The sequence below is a fragment of the Salmo salar genome, chromosome 11 (genome assembly GCF_965601325.2).
Source record: "Salmo salar chromosome 11, fSalSal1, whole genome shotgun sequence".
In the NCBI taxonomy this organism is placed as follows: Eukaryota; Metazoa; Chordata; class Actinopteri; order Salmoniformes; family Salmonidae; genus Salmo; species Salmo salar.
In genome coordinates, this window is record NC_138301.1 from 85,372,894 (window position 1) to 85,394,481 (window position 21,588).

The 21,588-nt window shown below is 44.3% G+C and overlaps 1 protein-coding gene and 1 long non-coding RNA gene across 3 annotated transcripts in view; both read right to left on the reverse strand.

Moving 5' to 3' along the window:
- Window positions 1-73: 73 nt before the first annotated feature.
- Window positions 74-2,460, reverse strand: LOC145859183 (uncharacterized). Of its 2 annotated transcripts, none has more exons than XR_014379433.1 (3): window positions 2,309-2,460; window positions 426-729; window positions 74-286 (listed from the first exon to the last, which is right to left on the reverse strand). It is a non-coding gene; the product is annotated as an uncharacterized LOC145859183 (long non-coding RNA). The 2 variants fall into 2 exon arrangements; XR_014379434.1 differs by having other exon boundaries at window positions 426-800; window positions 2,309-2,445.
- Window positions 2,461-2,523: 63 nt separating this feature from the next.
- LOC106562994 (seizure 6-like protein) overlaps window positions 2,524-21,588 on the reverse strand; it is a 68,417-nt gene continuing 49,352 nt past the window's right edge. The window contains exons 8-17 of the mRNA XM_045689890.2: window positions 21,319-21,513; window positions 20,880-21,018; window positions 8,333-8,529; window positions 7,497-7,691; window positions 7,015-7,206; window positions 5,210-5,404; window positions 4,837-4,872; window positions 4,050-4,164; window positions 3,479-3,584; window positions 2,524-3,343 (exon numbers count right to left, since the gene is read on the reverse strand). Of these exons, the coding sequence (XP_045545846.1) occupies window positions 3,314-3,343; window positions 3,479-3,584; window positions 4,050-4,164; window positions 4,837-4,872; window positions 5,210-5,404; window positions 7,015-7,206; window positions 7,497-7,691; window positions 8,333-8,529; window positions 20,880-21,018; window positions 21,319-21,513 (1,400 nt within the window). The 3' untranslated portion in view covers window positions 2,524-3,313. The remainder of the gene's footprint in view (window positions 3,344-3,478; window positions 3,585-4,049; window positions 4,165-4,836; window positions 4,873-5,209; window positions 5,405-7,014; window positions 7,207-7,496; window positions 7,692-8,332; window positions 8,530-20,879; window positions 21,019-21,318; window positions 21,514-21,588) is intronic.

Below are 21,588 nucleotides of genomic sequence, written 5' to 3' on the forward strand. Positions count from 1 at the left end.
GAGGTATGTGTATCTGTGTAGCAAAGTACATCAGGCCTACTTGGGGAAGAGCTAAGCGAGATACTGAGCGCTCTTCAGAGTCAAAGGGTCTTTATTGCAGAGTACAGGTGATATCAGGTGATAACAGGTGAAACTATGATATCAAGAAGGAAGGCAGTGACCACTCGGTCCAGGACCACGGTGCTGACCCCCTCCTCCTCATTAGCCCAACCTCAGACCCAGCAGTCTGGTCACAACCCTTGTCTCCTCCCCACACCACACAGCAGGGTGGGCATCCAGCACGGCTCTACACACAGTGGGAAATAAGACAGAGATCAAAATGACAGGGTACAGAGGTAAATACATATTTTGGGGATTCTAATAATACAAGTACATGGGTAAATACAAGTAAATAAATACTCTCCCCCTGCTCTCTCTTGATGTACCTCATCACGGTGGCTTCCCGGAGTGAGGCACCCCTCCCACAAACACCAGAGGAGCATCAGCACTGACCCTCCACCTGCCCTGGACCGGCACCGTCACAGGTCTACCACCACCCTGGAACGACCGCCGGCAGGGCAGACAGAAACGGCGGAACTGGGTCAGGGTATAGAGTCCACCCAAGATCAGGACCCCTGTTAATCCCATCCGTGCTGACACACGCATCACCGATGGAGATGGTGGTGCTTGGTCATGGTCCCTTGGTCACAAGTAGTAGGCCACCCGTGTGCGCTGCTTTTTTGACGAGGTCTTTCTTGCAAAAGAGACGTTTTAGTTTCAGTGAGACTAACCTTGGTGAAATGTACAGAGAGAGGTACTTTCTGGAATAGAGGGAGAGAAACAAGACCGAGGGAGATTTTATTTCTCATATTCATACAGAAACAAACTCCCTCTTCTGTCAACACTGCAGAACGGGAGTGTTTATCTGAGATGAAACTATTATGGCAGGTCCATCCGAATGTCCACTTCCCTCTCCACATATCTCTGAAAAAAAAGCCTGGAAATGTTTTTTTGTTTCAGAACAGAAATGTTACAACACACCTAGAACTATTCCTGCAGAGGGGAAATCTTTCCTTGGCATAGATGGAAAAGTTTTGTTTAAATCTATGCAAATATAAAGGATAATGGTAATGCAGCAAATTCAAACAAACCTCTTGTCCTGACTCTTTCTGTGTTGCGTTAGAGTTAATACTGTATTATTATTCATCGAGTCAGTGCCTGTCAGTAACTGTGAAACGCAAACTTCACAAGGTCTTATCAGGCATTCTAGAACCTTCGCTGTTACTCCAGTGATCAAGGTCAGAATTAGAAGAGATATGCAGCTAGACAAACCAACAGAGTGATAAAGGGAGAGAGAGGGAAGGTGGAGGGGACAGAGAGCGAGAGAGGGATTTGCAAGTGAAAGAGATACCAACAAGCAAGAAAAAGGTCAAATGAAAGTAGACTTCATGCTATAAAACATTGACATGAGAGATACGTTTGCCGCGCCTTAACGGACGGAAGAGGAAGTTGAACTGTGGTTGAACTACTTTGACGGTGAAGGCTGGCGCGGAACAGAGTGACTTAGAAAAGGACAGAAGTAAGAATGAAGAGGGGTTAGAGAAGAGAGGAGAGGTTGAAGCATTTTTCAGGCCTGATTTCTCTGACTCACTAGACCTTATCCTGTTTTATATGTACACTATAGGACAGAAGTCACCATGGCAACTTCCATTTTGATTGAAATGTCATTTGAAGGAAAATCTCCCCTGACCCTACATTAAAAACACATACAGTAACTCATATACTTGCTCCATTGTTCTGAGGCTTAGGGTATGGCTTTTTTATTGTTGACGCTCGACCATCTTGTCTACTTTGTGTTGCACTACTGAGTTAAGCCTGCCTTTACATCCTGAGGGCTTTGTATGACTCTGACACCCTCTCTGTTCAGCTGTTTTGTTGGGTAATTACACATATGCCCTGACAGACAGACAAATACACACACACACACACACACAGTTGTTTTCACAACTGTTAAGTGTTTAGTACCTGCTTTCGCAAAAGTAACTTTTCATTTGTGAATAGCAGCAATAGGCATTGAAACAGAAAGCAACTTCGTTTTTGAGGCTGTTGTCTACTGAGGGGGAACAAAGCTGTTGAGTCAGAATGAAAGTAAACCAGTTCCAACAGCTCTGTCACCTCTGCTGTGTGAGAGATTGTGGTAAAGGATCTTCACACACGAACGTGACAAATAACACGTTTGATCGCCAGACAGCCTTCCTGTGCCATGAAGTGACTGGAAGTGCACACAAAAAAGTCCAGTGTCTGGAATGGATCCAGTTCTTTTACCTACCAGACTGTGTTCTTGAAGGAAAGGAGACTAGGAGCTGTGATGGAGAATCGAGACATAGCCTGTGTGTGCGTACGCGTGTGTGTGGATATACTGTTGCATTAGCAGGACAACACTGCACAGTGTCAGAGGAGAGATTGTCATCTTCTTCATGTTCCCTGTTCTGCCCTGTGACAAAGGGAGGGACTCTCAAATAAATAACTGACAACAAAGACAAGTGCGTGTGTTTTATTTTAATAGAAAGATTCTTTCATACTTTTTATTTTTACCATTTATTTAGGGAAGTCAGTAGCATGGTACATCTTTTCTTTTTTTATTCTCAAAATGAAAATGTACATTCATTAATCCGCATAAAACATCACATTTACATCAAAATAAATACATCATCTTGTGGTATTCTCTTCTGGTGTTGTTATGGTTGGTTGAGCTTGTACGGGTCAGTTACTACGGTAAAACCAGTACTATAAACAGGTCTAAAACAAGGCCTTAGAAATGACTGCAGGCAGGAAGATGGGGTACAACCAGGAAGAGATGATGACCTCACTTCCTGTGAGGTCACTTCCTTCTATCTTTCACTCCTCTTTCTCGCTCCCCTTCTCTCCCTCACCTCTCCCCCTCTCTCTCCTTCACATATTCCCTCCCTCCCTGTCTCTGTATTTGTTCTCTAATGGTAGACACATGAGTAAATAGACACAACTTGTCACAAGTGCTTCAGTCTCTTTATCCCCCGAATCCTGCAGCCCCCTTTCACAGTATCTCCTGTCCTCCCCTTTGTCTTCTCCCCCATTGCCTCTCCGACTCAACTTCCCTCTCCCTCATTCCTCTCTTTGTGATTGGAGGACAGGGTCATGGGGGTCATGGGATCATGGGGGGTAGGGGCAAGACTATAGTCAGTCTGTATTTACATAACTTCCACCTGGGTCGGGTCTAAGGAGGAGGAGGAAGGGTAGGGGGATGGGTTGGTGGGGTGGATGCTTCATTTTGGGATTCCAACAGTGGAGATGGTCCTCATATTGATACCTCATATTCGCGGTTGTCCTGAGAGAGAGGGGAGAAAGAGAGAGAAATGTTAAAGACCAGTAGTAAGGACCCTCCTGTCTCATACAATGACTATGTTCGCGTGTGTGTTTTCACTACGTGTGTGTGTGTGTGTTTGTGCGTGTTCTTCCTCACCCCTCCTGTCTCGTAGAGCGGGTTGTCAAACTCGCTCTCCACGGTGATCTGACTGTAGGGGTGTGGGTAGATGAGCGGCAGCCGCAGGTTGGAGTGGTAGCGGCACCTGGTGGCCAAGAGAGGAACAGCATGGTGTCAGGAGTATAAAAACACCCAGAACCTTCAGGACACCACCACTGTTTCCATGAGCAGAGAGAGAGAGAGAGTATGACCTAACACCTCATTCATTTGAGTCTATACATTGACGTGAAAAGTTCAGCACGTGGCAGATAGAATTGTCACATGTAGAGCAGCTGACGTGATAATATCATATGACAGAGAATAATATCTGTTCTACACAATACATTCCTATCTGAATGTTCTGTGACGTTGCAGCCTCCTGTTATTCAACCATGTCAAAGGCTGCACAGTCAAATAGGAAGGTAGCCAGGGCAGTTTGTGTTTATTCAATCGTCACAGAGTTTCCATATGATCACGGACAATATAGCGTTTAAACCGAATTGAATACAGAATATTCAGCTCCAGTGTATTCAAATAAGCAATGTTGAGGTGAGAGGGGGTGTGGTCTAACCTTGTGATGTAGACGTAGGCTCCTCCCAGCAGCACGGAGAGCAGAAGTACAAGGATGAAGATGGCCAATGCCATGTTGCCACCATCCAGACCTGACCCGGCTGCTGCCTCAACAACTGGAGGAGATGGAGGAGATAGATGGATAGAGGAAAGGAGAGGGGAGGGAAGAGGAAAGGAGAGCAGGGGGGAATAAAAATACTCAAATAAATGAGAGATAGACATGGTGGCTTCATTGAAAAGGTCAAAACAACAGATAAGCATTATAAAAGGCAAAAAATATGAAAGCGACTCCAACAGGCATCGACAATTAATATAGCATACGGGTAGTTAGGGAAAAGAGTGCATCGCCATCATTTACATTTGAGTCATTTAGCAGATGCTCTTATCTACAGCGACTTACAGTTAGTGCATTCATCTTAAGATACCGTAGCTAGGTGGGACAACCACATATCACAGGCATAGTAAGTACACTTTTCCTGAATAAAATAGTTATCGGCAAAGTCAGAACTAGAAAAGGGGGGGGGGGGGGGGGGGGGTCGAGTGCAAGTGTTGGTTCTTTAAATATAGATTTTTTTGTATCCCAGATAATCTGCCCAAAAAAAATAGATTGACAGCCCACTGGTCACAGATGTAATATTTAACGTCTATTCCACGTTGGTTCGACGTCATTGGAAACAACGTTGATTCAACCAGTGTGTGCCCAGTGGGAGACATGCAGACAAGAACACGGACAGACAAAAACAGAGACAGACAGGCAGGCTCACAGAGAGAGAGACAGACAAACTCACCTTCCAAAGCGTGGTTGCCAAAGCAGTCATGGTTGGCTGCAAGACATCAGACATTCTCTCAGACATTGACAGGGTAGATAAGGTATATCATACTGGTGGCAGGTACAGTATTTCTAGGGCTATCTAGAGATCATACATTTTCTATACAGTTGCACTACTTCTGACCACAGCCCAGCAGTCTTAAACAACTACAGAGAGTGGAGGAACTACAAATATGGCTGCCGAGAGCTGTATCATGCACAGGGACAGTATCATTACTTAAACAAGCACCATTCACATGTAGCATGTCTATGTGGAAAGTCATGGTGAGGAATGTTCCATTCCATGCAGGTCTGCGGGGGTGGCGTGTGGGTGCTTGGCGGCTGGGCCTCACCCCTGCACAGTGGCAGTGGTCCGCTCCAAAATGACGGGTTCCCCAGGATACACTTAATGGCGACCTCGCCTATGAGCTCGAAGCCTTGGTAACAGATGAAGGTGAGCGACTCGCTGGGCAGGTAGAGGCGCTTGGACAGGATCTGGTATCCGTTATCAGGGAGACCAGGGTTCTCACAGGAAACAGATTCCTCCGCTGGAGCGAGGGACGGAGAAAGAGATAGAAAGTGTGCACGCGCGAGTGAGAGAGAGAGAGAGAGAAAGGGGTCAACATTAATCTGCTCAACATTTATCGAGCCCTTGACCAGTTGAATCAATGCTAGAAGTGAAATAGCTCAATTAAGTGGAACAGTGTGGGGTACTGGAGGTAGAGGGCTGGAGAACTGGTTCTAAGGAGGTGTGTCACACAGTCCGACAGATAAGGAGGGTAGGGTGTTTGATTGACAGCTTCTCCTCCTGGTCTGACAGCCTCAAGCCGAGCTGCTATGACTAATGGGTAACCTCCGCCCCTCTTCCAGGTGGCAAGGGCCTGATCTGCATACTGCATTAGCATATTAAACGCCTCACACACGCGCGCACGCAGCTGCGCACACCCACGCACATTCACATAGACACACATTAGCAACCATGAGAACGCAGAGAGGAGAAGGAAGTTGTCATACACACACACACACTCATACACACTTTAATACCCATGAACATACACGCTGGGAGCGGTGTCAGCAGAACAAAGAGAGAGACAGCCCCTGTCGAGTTGTCTCCGCCAGAGATCAAGTGTTCATCACAGATTACCTCTGCAACATCAAACGCTATTAAAATAAGCCTCTGGTCTACCGGAGAGAGCGAGAGAGTGAGAGAGAGAGAGAGAGAAAGAGAGACAGAGAGAACTGCACTGTTCAGGTTTAATATACAGTGACTGACGGTCGACATGCAGCCTCACCTCCCGGAAAAACACACTAGGGGAGAGTGGGGTAAGCGGAGTCCTTTTTTTTAAACATTCAGTATCACTCCGTCAAGGGAAATATAGTATTCTGTCTAACAAAGATATCTACTTATATTTCAGGATGTTGTGTATCCCTGGAATTCATATAAACATGTCAGTTTTGAAGACATAGCTTTTCCAGAAAAAAAAGTGGTCTCTTGGCACCACCTACCCCGGGTGTGAGGTAAGTTGAGCCACCTAGAAATGTCTGTACTGAATTAAATACTACCACTACCTCGATCCTTATTTCTCAAACGCATTGCAATCGCTTTTTTTGTATTTGAATCATTTTAAGCATCTTTTAACACACTTAACATAAGCCAGGCCCTGTTGTTACCTCATATCCCAGCGATAATGCCTTGCGATAATGCCTTACTCAACTTGCCATTTTGACTATATTAGCCTACACTGCTACAAGGAGCCACTTTCATGCTAGGTTTAGGACTTCATGTTGAAGCTTACAGAGACCCCAACTGATGTATAAAACAATCTTACAATTATCTACTTTGGTTTAGATACAAGCATCATTAAACCTCTTACACAATAAATTAATTTGACTCGGTGAAAATCCTTTTTTGGACCAAACTTGCTTACCACTTTGTCCATGTAGTTTCTTCCTTCGGTCAAATGATACATTTTGTATAGAGTTTCCTAGAATCTAAGGTGGCTCAGCTTACCCCTTTGACTCAACTTACCGCAGTCCAACTGTAGCACAAACTCATCCATACATAGCCTGCGCCCAAATGGCACCCGATTCCTTATATAGGGCACTACTTTTGACCAGGGCCGCACTTACGCACGCATGCATACACACAGGTACTCACAGACACAGTGGGGTAGTTTAGACGTCCAGACAGGGGTGCCAGGCTCTCGTCCGTAGCAGGTGAGTGTGGCACCGCCCTGCAGGATGAAGCCGGGGTAGCAGATGTACTGGATGGTGGTCCCCACCAGGAGTTTAGGGTCTGACAGTGACCTGGTAGAGTGTTCCACATGACCCGGGTCTGAACAATACATTACTGAAGAGAGAGGAGGGGGGAGGGAGAGCGTGAGAGAGAGGGGGAGAGCGAGAGAGAGAGAGAGAGCGAGAGAGAGAGAGACGAGAATGGGTGTCAGTGGGGTTTGTACTAGGCAAGAACTCTCAATCTCTCACACACACACACACACACACACACACACACACACACACACACACACACACACACACACACACACACACACACACACACACACACACACACACACACACACACACACACACACACACACACACACACACACCCTCCCCCATCCACCCTAGCTAACTCACTCTTCTCGCAGAAGGGGGGCTGTGTGCTCCAGGTGAGGTCTAGCTGACAGGTCAGAGTCTCTCGTCCAACCAGGTCGTAGCCTGGGTCACACTGGTAGGTGATGCGAGCACCCCGCACCAGGGCAGTATGGGATGTGGTCTTCCAGCCATTCTGGATCTCCGGCAGGTCCGGACACGAGTCGTTACGGGACACCTCTGTGGAGACACACAAACAAACATTTGCAAATGCTTATTAATATTTACATAAATGTATTCTTACATACAAAATAACAAAGGAGAAGGGTTGCAGATGTATTTCTGCAGGCACGTCTTTCTAATTTTCTGTTGAAAGAAGTGTATATATGTGTGGGTGTGTACAGTGTACATATAGAATGATCGAGTGTGCATATTCTAATGCGATTGCATGTTCGTGTTTCCTCGTGTGAACGTGGAGAGCATTCCAAATAATTGCGTGTGTGTGTGTGTGTGTGTGTGTGTGTGTGTGTGTGTGTGTGTGTGTGTGTGTGTGTGTGTGTGTGTGTGTGTGTGTGTGGGGCGGTGAGGAAAATAGGATGTGATTGAATAAGGGCAGAGAGAGAGAGCGAAAGAGAGAGAGAGGAGGGTAAAGTGGAGGAAGAGAAAAGGGAGAGGAGACAGAAAGACAGTCTGGGACATTACACTGTCTCTCTCATTTCCTCATCCTCCTCTTTATCTCTCTAGCTCTGTCTCTCTTTCACTGACTCCCCGTTTCAACTCGGCTGCCGACTAGGCATATATCCAAGTCGTCTATTCCTCCAATATTGGCTACCGTCTCTCATCAATTCATCTTGTTACTTCTCCTTCCCTCCCTCGCTTACCCATGTAGTTTATGATGAAGCCCTCTCCCTTGCCGAAGACGAGGCCGGCGGGGTCGGAGTGGAAGGTCACGGTAAGGTCAGGGGTCGTGGACTGTATCTTGAAGGGCCCGGCTCCGCCCACGTACTGGCCCAGGATATGGGTGGTGACTTCATCACCGTCCAGTATGGTCAACATGTCACTGTCACTCAGGTTCAGACTGAAGGGGGGGGGGGGGGGTGAGAGAGAGAGAGAAAGGGAGAGAGTGCATAGTTGATTCAATTTCTAGTTGTTGAATCAGACATTTTTCGAATGGTAATTTTGCCCTGTGGAATTGTCCGTTGCTTTGGCAATAAGTAGCCTACTTTTGTCATGCCCATAAACATTATGAATTTAAATTGGACACATCCAACACGTCCCAAAGCACATGATATGAGTGTATATGGTATCAGCACCATATGGCAAACTCTGTGCAATGGCGACCCGTCATTCATGTTTTTAACCCCACCTGTTTAAACAACAACAAAAAAGTTGGCCTGTTTTGCATGTAAATCTGGCATTAATTCGTGTCACATATAATTTCAGCAAACAATGTAAAAAAAATCCTTGAGTTAATAAAAGCAGCATACAAACTTGGCCTCTTTCTTTAAGTAAGGCAGCTCCAAAATGCAGCAGTTTCAGCCTAGCTCAGTGCTTTCTGTAGTGGAGGGGCAGCCAGCGAGATAACAGAGCGTAGGCATTGTTTATCTCTAGTTGCGCCGTGATTGGCTCAGGGTTCTGTCGTTTTTCTGTGCTCCATTTTATTTACTTAACAAATAAGGAACACTCGAAATGTGCACTTATAAATCCTAACAATTGTAATCAAAATACAGCTGTAGACAGAAGTCAAAGATCAAACATCACATATACAACTGATGTCTCTCATGAGTTCCGCCCCATAGGAAAAGTCCAAGTTGCTTTTATCATGCTTGTAGTCAACCCCCTGTGATATCACGTCATCACCTGCTACTCCTCAGACCAAGCCCATGCATACACAGTGATACAAACTTGCAAGAGATACAATAGTTCCAGTGTTTTCTAAGGCCTCAGCAGTAAATGTCCAATCCCCCAAGTTGATTTATAGAGGTATGTCTGACTGGCCTCTTATCTCTTCTACTCCCCTGCAGGGCTCTTTGTTTATCTTTGAAATGTTTTCTCACGACCCCATTTCTTTATACGATGCAGAGACTTAGAAAAAACTGTGGAACAATTCTAAAACCTTACAATGAATATATATATATATATTGTTAATCTGTAGTCTAGGACCCTATAAATTTAGAGGAGCAAGGGTCCCACAGTCCCTCCCCTTCTATTAATACAACATATTCTAATCAATTATTATAATACATCAAACATTTGGTGCAGCCCTATCATGACCCCATCAGTACTGTCACTCATGGGGACACCACGTCACCGCAGAATCTGCGGGAGAGCTAGGAAGATCAAGCCCCCCTGCAACCCTACCATAGATTTACAGTAGAAGTGCCTGTCCAAGAAGGCTCAAGGTCATTGGCCACAGACAAAAATTACGTCAAATCACGCTATCAACTCAGCAAAAAAAGAAACGTCCTCTCACTGTCAACTGTGTTTATTTACAGAAAACTTAACATGTGTAAATATTTGTATGAACAAGATTCAACAACTGAGACATAAGTTCCACAGTGTGACTAACAGAAATGGAATAATGTGTCCCTGAACAAAGGGGGGGGGGGGGGGGGGGGGGTCAAAATCAAATGTAACAGTCAGTATCTGGTGTGGCCACCAGCTGCATTAAGTACTGCTGTGCATCTCCTCCTCATGGACTGCACCAGATTTGCCAGTTCCTGCTGTGAGATTTTACCCCACTTTTCCACCAAGGCACCTGCAAGTTCCCAGACATTTCTGGGAGGAATGGCCCTAGCTCTCACCCTCCGATCCAACAGGTCACAGACGTGCTCAATGGGATTGAGATCCGGGCTCTTCGCTGGCCATTGGCAGAACACTGACATTCGTGTCTTGCAGGAAATCACACACAGAATGAGCAGTATGGCTGGTGGCATTGTCATGCTGGAGGGTCATGTCAGGATGAGCCTGCATGAAGGGTACCACATGAGGGAGGAGGATGTCTTCCCTGTAATGCAGTGTTGAGATTGCCTGCAATGACAACAAGCTCAGTCTGATGATGCTGTGACACACCGCCCCAGACCATGACGGACCCTCCACCTCCAAATCGATCCCGCTCCAGAGTACAGGCCTCGGTGTAACGCTCATTCCTTCGACAATAAATGCGAATTCGACCATCACCCCTGGTGAGACAAAACCGCGACTCGTCAGAGAAGAGCACTTTTTGCCTGTCCTGTCTGGTCCAGCGACGGTGGGTTTGTGACCATAGGCGACGTTGTTGTCTGGTGAGGACCTGCCTCACAACAGGCCTACAAGCCCTCAGTCCAGCCTCTCTCAGCCTATTGCGGACAGTCTGAACACTGATGGAGGGATTGTGCGTTCCTGGTGTAACTCGGGCAGTTGTTGTTGCCATCCTGTACCTGTCCCGCAGGTGTACCGATCCTGTGCAGGTATTTTTACACGTGGTTTGCCACTGCGAGGACGATCAGCTGTCCATCCTGTCTCCCTGTAGCGCTGTCTTAGGTGTCTCACAGTACGGACATTGCAATGTATTGCCCTGGCCACATCTGCAGTCCTCATGCCTCCTTGCAGCATGCGTAAGGCACGTTCACACAGATGAGAAGGGACCCTGGGCATCTTTCTTTTGGTGTTTTTCAGAGTCAGTAGAAAGGCCTCTTTATTGTCCTACGTTTTCAGAACTGTGACCTTAATTGCCTACCATCTGTAAGCTGTTAGTGTCTTAACGACCATTCCACAGGTGCATGTTCATTAATTGTTTATGGTTCATTGAACAAGCATGGGAAACAGTGTTTAAACCCTTTACAATGAAGATCTGTGAAGTTATTTGGATTTGTACAAATTATCTTTGAAAGACAGGGTCCTGAAAAAGGGACCTTTCTTTTTTATGCTGAGTTTCTCTCTCGTAGCTTTGATTGGACATCATACTTTCAAAATCTTGGCTAGCTTGTCGTCATTGAATGTCGTCATTCCAGCCCCAGGCTGAAACACATTATCGCCTTTGTCAAGTGGCCGATCAGGGGACAGTGGGCTTAGGCGCGTGCACTGGTCGCCCCTGTCTTTCTTTTTTTTCCTCTATTTACCGAAACGCAGATTCCCGGCCGGAATATTATCGCTTTTTTACGAGATAAATTGCATAAAAATTGATTTTAAACAGCGGTTGACATGCTTCGAACTACGGTAATGGAATATTTAGAATTCTTTTGTCACGAAATGCGCCATGCTCGTAACCCTGATTTACCATTTCGGATAGTTTCTTGAACGCACGAACAAAACGCCGCTGTTTGGATATAACGATGGATTATTTGGGACCAAACCAACATTTGTTATTGAAGTAGCAGTCCTGGGAGTGCATTCTGACGAAGAACATCAAAGGTAATCAAACTTTTGTAATAGTAAATCTGATTTTGGTGAAGGCTAAACTTGCTGGGTGTCTAAATAGCTAGCCCGTGATGGCTGGGCTATGTACTTAGAATATTGCAAAATGTGCTTTCACCAAAAAGCTATTTTAAAATCGGACATATCGAGTGCATAGAGGAGTTCTGTATCTATAATTCTTAAAATAATTGTTATGCTTTTTGTGAACGTTTATCGTGAGTAATTTAGTAAATTGTTGGTAAATTCCCCGGAAGTTCTGAACGTCACATGCTAATGTAAAAAGCTGGTTTTTGATATAAATATGAACTTGATTGAACAAAACATGCATGTATTGTATAACATAATGTCCTAGGGTTGTCATCTGATGAAGATCATCAAAGGTTAGTGCTACATTTAGCTGTGGTTTGGGTTTATGTGACATTATATGCTAGCTTGAAAAATGGGTGTCTGATTATTTCTGGCTGGGTACTCTGCTGACATAATCTAATGTTTTGCTTTCGTTGTAAAGCCTTTTTGAAATCGGACAGTGTGGTTAGATAAAGGAGAGTCTTGTCTTTAAAATGGTGTAAAATAGTCATATGTTTGAAAAATTGAAGTAATAGCATTTCTAAGGTATTTGAATATCACGCCACGGGATTAGACTGGCTGTTGCGTAGGTGGGACGATTTGGTGCCACCTACCCTAGAGAGGTTAATACGTTTGAGCCAATCAGTTGTGTTGTGACAAGGTAGGTATGGTATACAGAAGATACAGTTGAAGTCGGAAGTTTGCATACACTTAGGTTGGATTCATTAAAACATCGTTTTTCAACCACTCCACAAATTTCATGTTAACAAACTATAGTTTTGGCAAGTCGGTTAGGACATCCACTTTGTGCATGACACAAGTAATTTTTCCAACAATTGTTGACAGACAGATTAATTCCCTTATAACTCACTGTATCACAATTCCAGTGGGTCAGAAGTTAACATACATTAAGTTGACTGTGCCTTTAAACAGCTTGGAAAATTCCAGAAAATGACGTCATGGCTTTAGAAGCTTCTGATAGGCTAACTGACGTCATTTGAGTCAATTGGAGGTGTACCTGTGGATGTATTTCAAGGCCTACCTTCAAACTCAGTGCCTCTTTGCTTGACATCATGGGAAAATCAAAAGAAATCAGCCAAGAACTCCACAAATCTGGTTCATTCTTGGGAGCAATTTCCAAACGCCTGAAGGTACAATGTTCATCTGTACAAACAATAGTACGCAAGTATAAACACCATGGGACCACGCAGCCGGCATACCGCTCAGGAAGGAGACGCATTCTGTCTCCTAGAGATGAACGTACTTTGGTGCGAAAAGTGCAAATCAATCCCAGAACAACAGCAAAGGACCTTGTGAAGATGCTGGAGGAAACCGGTACAAAAGTATCTATATCCACAGTAAAACGAGTCCTATATCGACATTACCTGGAAGGCCACTCAGCAAGGAAGAAGCCACTGACCCAAAACCGCCATAAAAAAGCCAGACTACGTTTTGCAACTTCACATGGGGACAAAGATCGTACTTTTTGGAGAAATGTCCTCTGGTCTGATGAAACAAAAATAGAACTGTTTGGCCATAATAACCATCATTATGTTTGGAGGAAAAAGTGGGACGCTTGCAAGCCGAAGAACACCATCCCAACCATGAAGCACGGGGTGGCAGCATCATGTTGTGGGGGTGCTTTGCTGCAGGAGGGACTGGTGCACTTCACAAAATAGATGGCATCATGAGGTAGGAAAATTATGTTTATATATTGACGCAACATCTCAAGACATCAGTCAGGAAGTTAAAGCTTGGTCGCAAATGGGTCTTCCAAATGGACAATGACCACAAGCATACTTCCAAAGTTGTGGCAAAATGGCTTAAGGACAACAAAGTCAAGGTATTGGAGTGGCCGTCACAAAGCCCTGACCTCAATCCTATAGAAAATTTGTGGGCAGAACCGAAAAAGCGTGTGCGAGCAAGGAGGCCTACAAACCCGACTCAGTTATACCAGCTCTGTCAGGAGGAATGGGACAAAATTCACCCAACTTATTGTGGGAAGCTTGTGGAAGGCTACCCGAAATGTTTGACTCAAGTTAAACAATTTAAAGGCAATGATACCAAATACTAATTGAGTGTATGTAAACGTCTGACCCACTGGAAATGTGATGAAAGAAATTAAAGCTGAAATAAATAATTCTCTCTACTATTATTCTGACATTTCATATTCTTAAAATAAAGTGGTGATCCTAACTGACCTAAGACAGAATTTTTACTTCGATTAAATGTCAGGAATTGTGAAAAACTGAGTTTAAATGTATCTGGCTAAGGTGTATGTAAACTTCTGACTTCAACTGTAGCTATATTTGGTAAAAGACCAAGACCATATTATGGAGCGAACAGCTCAAATAAGCAAAGAGAAACGACAGCCCATCATTACTTTAAGACATGAAGGTCAGTCAATCCGGAAAATTTCAAGTGTTGTCGCAAAAACCATCAAGCGCTACTATGCAACTGGCTCTCATGAGGACCACCATAGGAAAGGAAGACCCCAGAATTACTTCTGCTGCAGAGGATAAGTTCAGAGTTACCAGCCTCAGAAATTGCAGCCCAAATAAATGCAAAAGTAACAGACACATCTCAACATAAACTGTTCAGAGGAGACTGTGTACATCAGGCCATGGTCCAATTGCTGCAAAGAAACCACGACTAAAGGACAGCAATAATGAGAAGAGACTTGCTTGGGTCAAGAAACACGAGCAATGGACATCAGACGGGTGGAAATCTGTCCTTTGGTCTGATGAGTCCAAATTTGAGATTTTTGGTTCCAACCGCCGTGTCTTTGTGAGACGCAGAGTAGGTAAACAGATTATATCTGCATGTGTGGTTCCCACTGTGAAGCATGGAAGAGGAGGTGTGATGGTGTGGGGGTGCTTTGCTGGTGACATTGCCAGTGATTTATTTAGAATTCAAGGAACACTTAACCAGCATGGCTACCACAGCATTCTGCAGCGATACGCCATTCCATCTGGTTTGCACTTAGTGGGACTATCATTTGTTTTTCAACAGGACAATGACCCAACACCTCCAGGCTGTGTATGGGCAATTTGACCAAGAAGGAGAGTGATGGAGTGCTGCATCAGATGACCTGGCCTCCGCAGCCACCCGACCATAACCCAGTGCTTTTCAATTATTTTCTGTTACGCCCCCCCCCCCCCTAGGAAGAAGTAAACATTTCGCACCCCCAACTCTCCGCCGCGACTGTAAATAGTATCATTTGTCTATAAAATTGTTATAAGTACACCTCTGCATGACATTGTATCCTTATTAACATTAAAGAAAACTAAAAAAGAAAAAAGAAAGAAATATAGATCAACTTACAACAAAGAATAACTTTATTAACACTGTTTTTTAGTCTGTAACAGAAAAGACTTAAAGTGCATAAATTTGCCTGAAATTCAACCCTTATTTAAACTGTAAACATTTTTTGACCATTTGATACTGAAAAATAAAATAAAATATAATCAATAAATAATAATACATTCAAATTAATCAGCAACATTAACTCAGGAGCACAATATATGAAACACTTTGACCTATAAAACAAAAATGAATAAAACAATTTGTGCTGATTTTTTAAAATCAAAATGAGGAAGTCAGGATTAATGGCTACAATGAGCACGTTTTGCAGAGCACAGCTTTTCGAAGCGGGGTTTGAAGCATGATACTGCAACTCTCAGCTCCTGCTCAATGTTTAGCTGGGACCTGTACTTGGTCTTCAGTGCAGCAACAGCAGAGAAGCCAGTCTCACAAAGATAAGATGTTGCAAAAGGAAGAAGAATGCCCATGGCCCTCTGCCCTAAGAGTGGATACTGCCTCTCTACACTCAGCCAGAATTCACTCAGTGTCTGTGATGTGAACCTCAGTCTCAATGTGGAGTCAGATGTCATATCAATGAACTGGTCCTCCTCTGTAGAGCTGAAACCAGTTGGAGCTGGTGCATTGAAAGGATCTCTCACCCAGTCATATTGGGAACTGTTTTCAGGGAAGTACTTTTTAAAGAATCCCATCAGTGATGAAATATGCTCCTTAATATACGGAATCACTGAGGTGGCATCATAGTCAGTAGTGTCAACAAATTCATGCAGGTTCTCGAATGAATCAGTATTTCCTTCATCAAGTCGCCTGCCCCACATTGCAAGCTTTCGAGTGAAAGAGCTGATCTTGTCTGTGACCTGAGGGAGGTGTTTATCTTTCCCTTGAACCTGTAGATTTAGTTCATTTAGCTTTCCAAATATGTCACTCAGGTAGGCCAGTTTTGCCAGGAAGTTCTCATCACAACATTTTTCTGCGAGGTCATACTTGTGCTCCTGCTCCGAAAACATTCTTATCTGCTCTCTGAGCTCAAAAACACGGGACAAGACTTTTCCTCGTGACAGCCACCTTGCTTCACTGTGAAACAGCACAGCTTGATGTTCAGCTCCCATCTCCTCACAGATAGCAGAGAAGACTCTTGTTTTTAGTGGTCTGGTCTTTATAAAATTGACTACACCTACAATGTCAGTCATAACCTCACTTAATTCAGAGGAAAGGTGCCTTGATGCCAGTGCTTCTCTGTGTATAACACAGTGTGTCCACTCAGCATTAGGTGAGGCCTTCTTGATGAGTGCCCGAAGTCCTTTTCTCATCCCTGCCATGGTCTGTGCACCATCACTGCAAACACCAATGCAGTTCTCCCACTTTAGCCCATTCTCAGTCAGGAAGCAGTCCAGCATTTTGAATAGCTCTTCAGCTGTGGCTCTGTCTCTGACATATTTACAAAAAAGTAGATCCTCACACAGGGAGTTTGTCATGTCAAAACGTACATAAGCGATAAACAAACAGTCTTTGTTGCTGTCAGTTGCTTCATCGAACTGTAACGCAAAACATTTGTCTTTGAGTTTATCTACCAGCTGTTCTTTAAGATCGTTAGCAATGTCATTTATACGTCTGGCGACAGTGTCATTGGACAGAGGGATAGTTTTTATTTTTGCAGCACTTGCGTCATCCAGCATGACAGAGACCATGTCTAATGCTGCAGGCAGTATCAGCTCCTCTGCTATGGAGTGGGGTACGCGTCGTCATATTTCCTCGTCTTAGCTTTCGGGAGACTTACGTTTGTCTCATTATCTCCGTCTTTCTTTTCATCCCTGTTAAATATTTTTCCATGGTATCTCTTAAGGGTTTGTTATCTGCACTTCATATCTCCTGTTCTGTGCTGTGTGCTCTTGTTCGGTGCAAAAAAAAACTACTCCCTGTGGCAAAAAAAAAGCATGTTCCCCAGGGTCACACGCCCCCCCTGCATCGCTCGAGCCCCCCCAGGGGGGCGCGCCCCATTATTTGAGGACTGCCTTAACCCAATTGAGATGGTTTGGGATGAATTGGACCGCAGAGTGAAAGAAAAGCAGCCAACAAGTGCTCCGCATATGTGGGAACTCCTTCAAGACTGTTGGAAAAGCATTCCAGGTGAAGCTGGTTGAGAGAATGCCAAGACTGTGCAAAGCTGTCATCAAGGCAAAGGGTGGCTACTTTGAAGAATCTCATATAAAATATATTTCGATTTGTTTAACACTTTTTTTGGTTAGTACATGATTCCATATGTGTTATTGCATAGTTTTGATGTCTTCACTATTATTCTACAATATAGTAAAACAAAGAAAAACCCTGGAATGAGTCGGTGCGTCCAAACTTTTGACTGGTACTGTACATCACAGAAGACTGAAATATAACAAAACAGCTTGACACAGAAACACCGGATTTTCTGTGTAAAATAATAATTAATCTATAAAGGTGTATTTATAACATTCCACCCATGAGGCCACTAGGACATTTGACTGCGGATTTAAAACATCTGTCTAAAAGGGTCTCAAAACACGAGAATTGTGCATCACATATAGACAACGCTGTTAAACGTAGAGTACTGGGGAAATCAAACGTTGTGACTCAGCTAGACAAAGCATATAGGACAGCCATGACCTTCACAACCAACAAACGGACGAGAATAGGTACGTGCTCGCCCGAATTATGGCACGCATTTAAATTGGGAGGCACCTTGCTATGCCGGAGGTCAGGCAAAAGAGAACCGTAAGGGGGCACGGAAATACAGATAACCCGCGATGGGCCAAACCAAAATATAAAAAAACTTTTACAATCGCGTGTATGTACAATATAGATATGAAAAAGTGTTTGTACACCAAAAACTAACATTAGCTATGCAGCTGTAATTATATATATATATATAAAAACACACTGAATTATTATTATTATTATGAAATTATTAACATCCCCTCTTGACTTGGCCTATTTGAATTGGTCCTTGTGTGCGATTTGGTGCATAATCTAAGGGAACAACGTCACACTGCTACACATGCAAATCAGCTGCGACGGGGTATGCCTTAGTTCAGCACATTCGAAATGGACAGCGACAGAAATTCAGATAGACGTTGGTACAGATAAATTCAGCAAGACGTTGAGGCCTTTTAACTTTACTCTTAATCAAGTCACCACAGAGAAAGAAAGAGGGGGCGCGGATTCAGCGGTTATGTGGTCTGAAAAGGAAGGAAAATACAATCACAAAGATCCACTTATAGACATTACTACTGACGCACAGACAGCGCAATATGACCTGGAATTACATGGATCTATTACTGAACTTTTTGTTGAATACAAATGTTTAAATGTGAAGAGACGGTCACTGGTAAACGTGGTTACAGACCCAACAACATTATATAGTATGCCCTCCTTTTGGAGAAAAGCACGAGCTCTTTATAATACGCAAAGTAAGCAAAACAATTAAATACATAATTCTAACATTGCCTAAAATTATGAATAAGATACTAATGAGAGAGACCTATATACTGTAAGCAATATAACAATTGAGATGTACAAACTATGGCATAAGGGAGAGATGAGTGGATAAGAGGCAAGCTGCAATTTCGTCATGAGCGGGCTGATGGACGTAGCCTATATGCCTATTCGTTTAGCCACCCAATTGTGACTTCGCCAAGGGCTAACATATTGTGTTGTCTCTTCGTGTGCGGGGCAAATTAAAAAATCATCCAACCAGCAGACCTCCAGTTGTGGCAGTGTCCTAATTAAAAGTACACAACGCAGAACGAACCACGTGCACTTGCTTATACTTCGAGCTAAGTGTTAACGATATGAGAACTAACATGATGAATTTACTGAACATAAATGGAATCATGTTTGTGTTATGGTTCAAAAGTCATGTTGGTATTCGTTATTATTGAAGGACAATGCGGTTCTTATCGAGTTACACAAATCCACAAGGAGTCAGTAGAAACCTTATTTAAAAGTAAAAAAAGTCAGCCGTTTCAGCAGTTTTTTTTCTTCTTCAAAAAGGCAGTAAATGAGGCTGAATGAACTGTTTCGCTGCCAGACGAGTCTCCGCTGATAGCCAGGTGTAACCGTGGTAAGGATTCACTCCATGCTGCTGAAAAGAAAGCTCAGCCGCCGGGACAGCTTTAAGTAGGCCCTAACATTTAACGTATTGTTTAGTGATGTGTAGTGGCTTCACCCGCATCCATCTAAAAAAAAAATTGTTGAGTTTGCCCCGCCAAGATTGTCACGCAAAACAAAATCACCACTGACGCACGTGTGAGGTAATGGGGTGACGTGTCAGAGACTGAAACGCTGGATGAGTCAGATGGAATGCTGGGAGCTTGATGACCTCAGAGGCTAGGTGATGAGTAACATCGGGCTACTTTAACAACCTATTACCATCAGAAATCTGACAGGTGTGTGTATGTATGTATGTGTGTGTGTCAGTTTGTATGTGGCAGGCAGGTAGCCTAGTGGTTGTAGAGGCGAACCAGTTGACCGGAGGGTCGCCAGCTCAAATCCCAGGTCCCAACCACAAAAATCTGGCGGGACATATAAAATACTAGATGCCATTGCCTGCAGTTATACCCTTAAACAAGGCATTTAACCCCCCCCCCCCCACAACAACAGAGTCCAGTGTGGCAGCCCCCCAAACCTCTATGTCCTTTAGACATGGTCATAGAGCTTTCCCATCCGACCCGATATGCATAAATATATATTTCTTAATATAGAGAGAGACCCGTTCCAAATGGATCCGAGGACAACTAGACACATTCCGCATAGACCTGGTCAGATCCAGACCCGGTCTGAGTGAGGGAAGCAGCAGAAAAGTCCATTTTGAAGCGACTTTATTAACCGGAGCAGATAAAGTGCGAGGGAGAGGTAGAGAGAGGTGACGCTCTAGCAGGGGCCGTGCTGTGTGTTTAGGTTACTGTGAGTGTGAGCGAGTGGCACGGGAACAGGGAGGAGGGAGGGAAGAAGAGACGAAAGACAGCAACCAACCAAGCTGACACGGGCTATAGTAGCTGCATCAAACCTGGAGAAGTTAGTTAAGCTAGGCTAATTTAGGCTGCGTGCGCTTTCTCGTCCTACACAGTTAGCCTACAAACAACAACAACTTCATTCAGAATATGAAGTAGCAGCCTACCTTTTGGCTCTTGGTTGTTGTAGCTTCTCCTTTAACTTTTCATACCATCATTTTAATTCCATCTTCCCATTGATTAGATATTTCCTCACTTTTGCCCAACTATGAGGCTCTATTACTGTAGCCTATTGCCGCCTTGATGACTTATGATTGGCTAACAACAACAACAAGCTATACGCGCCACTCATGAAAAGCAAGAGCAGCAGCATAAAATTATCCAGTTTATCTCTCTTCTGCAACAGTCGCGTTCGGATCTGTATGGATCCTTCCGGACAAGTCATTTAAAAAGACACATAGGCCTACCCGATACCCGTGGCGATCATATCGGATCCAACCCAGACCCGTGACATTATTTAGAACTCTGGATCTGGGTCTCGGTATTCGGGTACAGGTGGATCCGTGAAGACCTCTAGTGTGTATGTCTTTTGGAGGGGTTAAAGGTCACATTTTGGTTGGAACTAATCTTAATGTGTGTGTGTGTATATATATATATATCTCACAGCTGTACGTCGAGCAGCACGCATTTGTCCTCCCCTACGTGTATCCTCCAGCTGCAGTCCTCTCCCTCTCCGTACCACTCGGGCCAGTTGGGAGACAGGATCACACCCCCAGGACCTGCTAGGTCCCCCCCACACAGGGCTGGAGACAGAGGGAGAGGAGAGGAGGGGGGAATATCCCAATTAAAAAAAATTAAAAAACTAAAGGAACTGGATGTTTTCACATTAAACTCTGTGTTGTCAAATTGTATCATTAAAGATAAATGCCTCACAGCTTGATATCAGAACTCTCTCAATGTGAAAGAAAATGCCACCATAGGATTTTCAGAAGTCTACACACACACACACACACACACACACACACACACACACACACACACACACACACACACACACACACACACACACACACACACACACACACACACACACACACACACACCTTTGCAGAGTGGTTCCGTGTCGTTCCAGTAGGGGTCTCTGGCGTTGATACACTCTATGACGGGTGGCCCCTGCTCCAGAGAGTGACCAGTATCACAGCTGAACTGCACCACAGCGCCAACACCGTAGGCCTGGTCAGTGGTGCTGAAGTTCCCATTCTGCAGGTAGGGCTCATAACAATGACCACGCTTAAACGCTGCAGAGAGAGAGAGAGAGAGAGAGACGGGAGAGGGAAAAGAGAGCGCAGAGAGGAGGTTAGACAGAAAGGTTT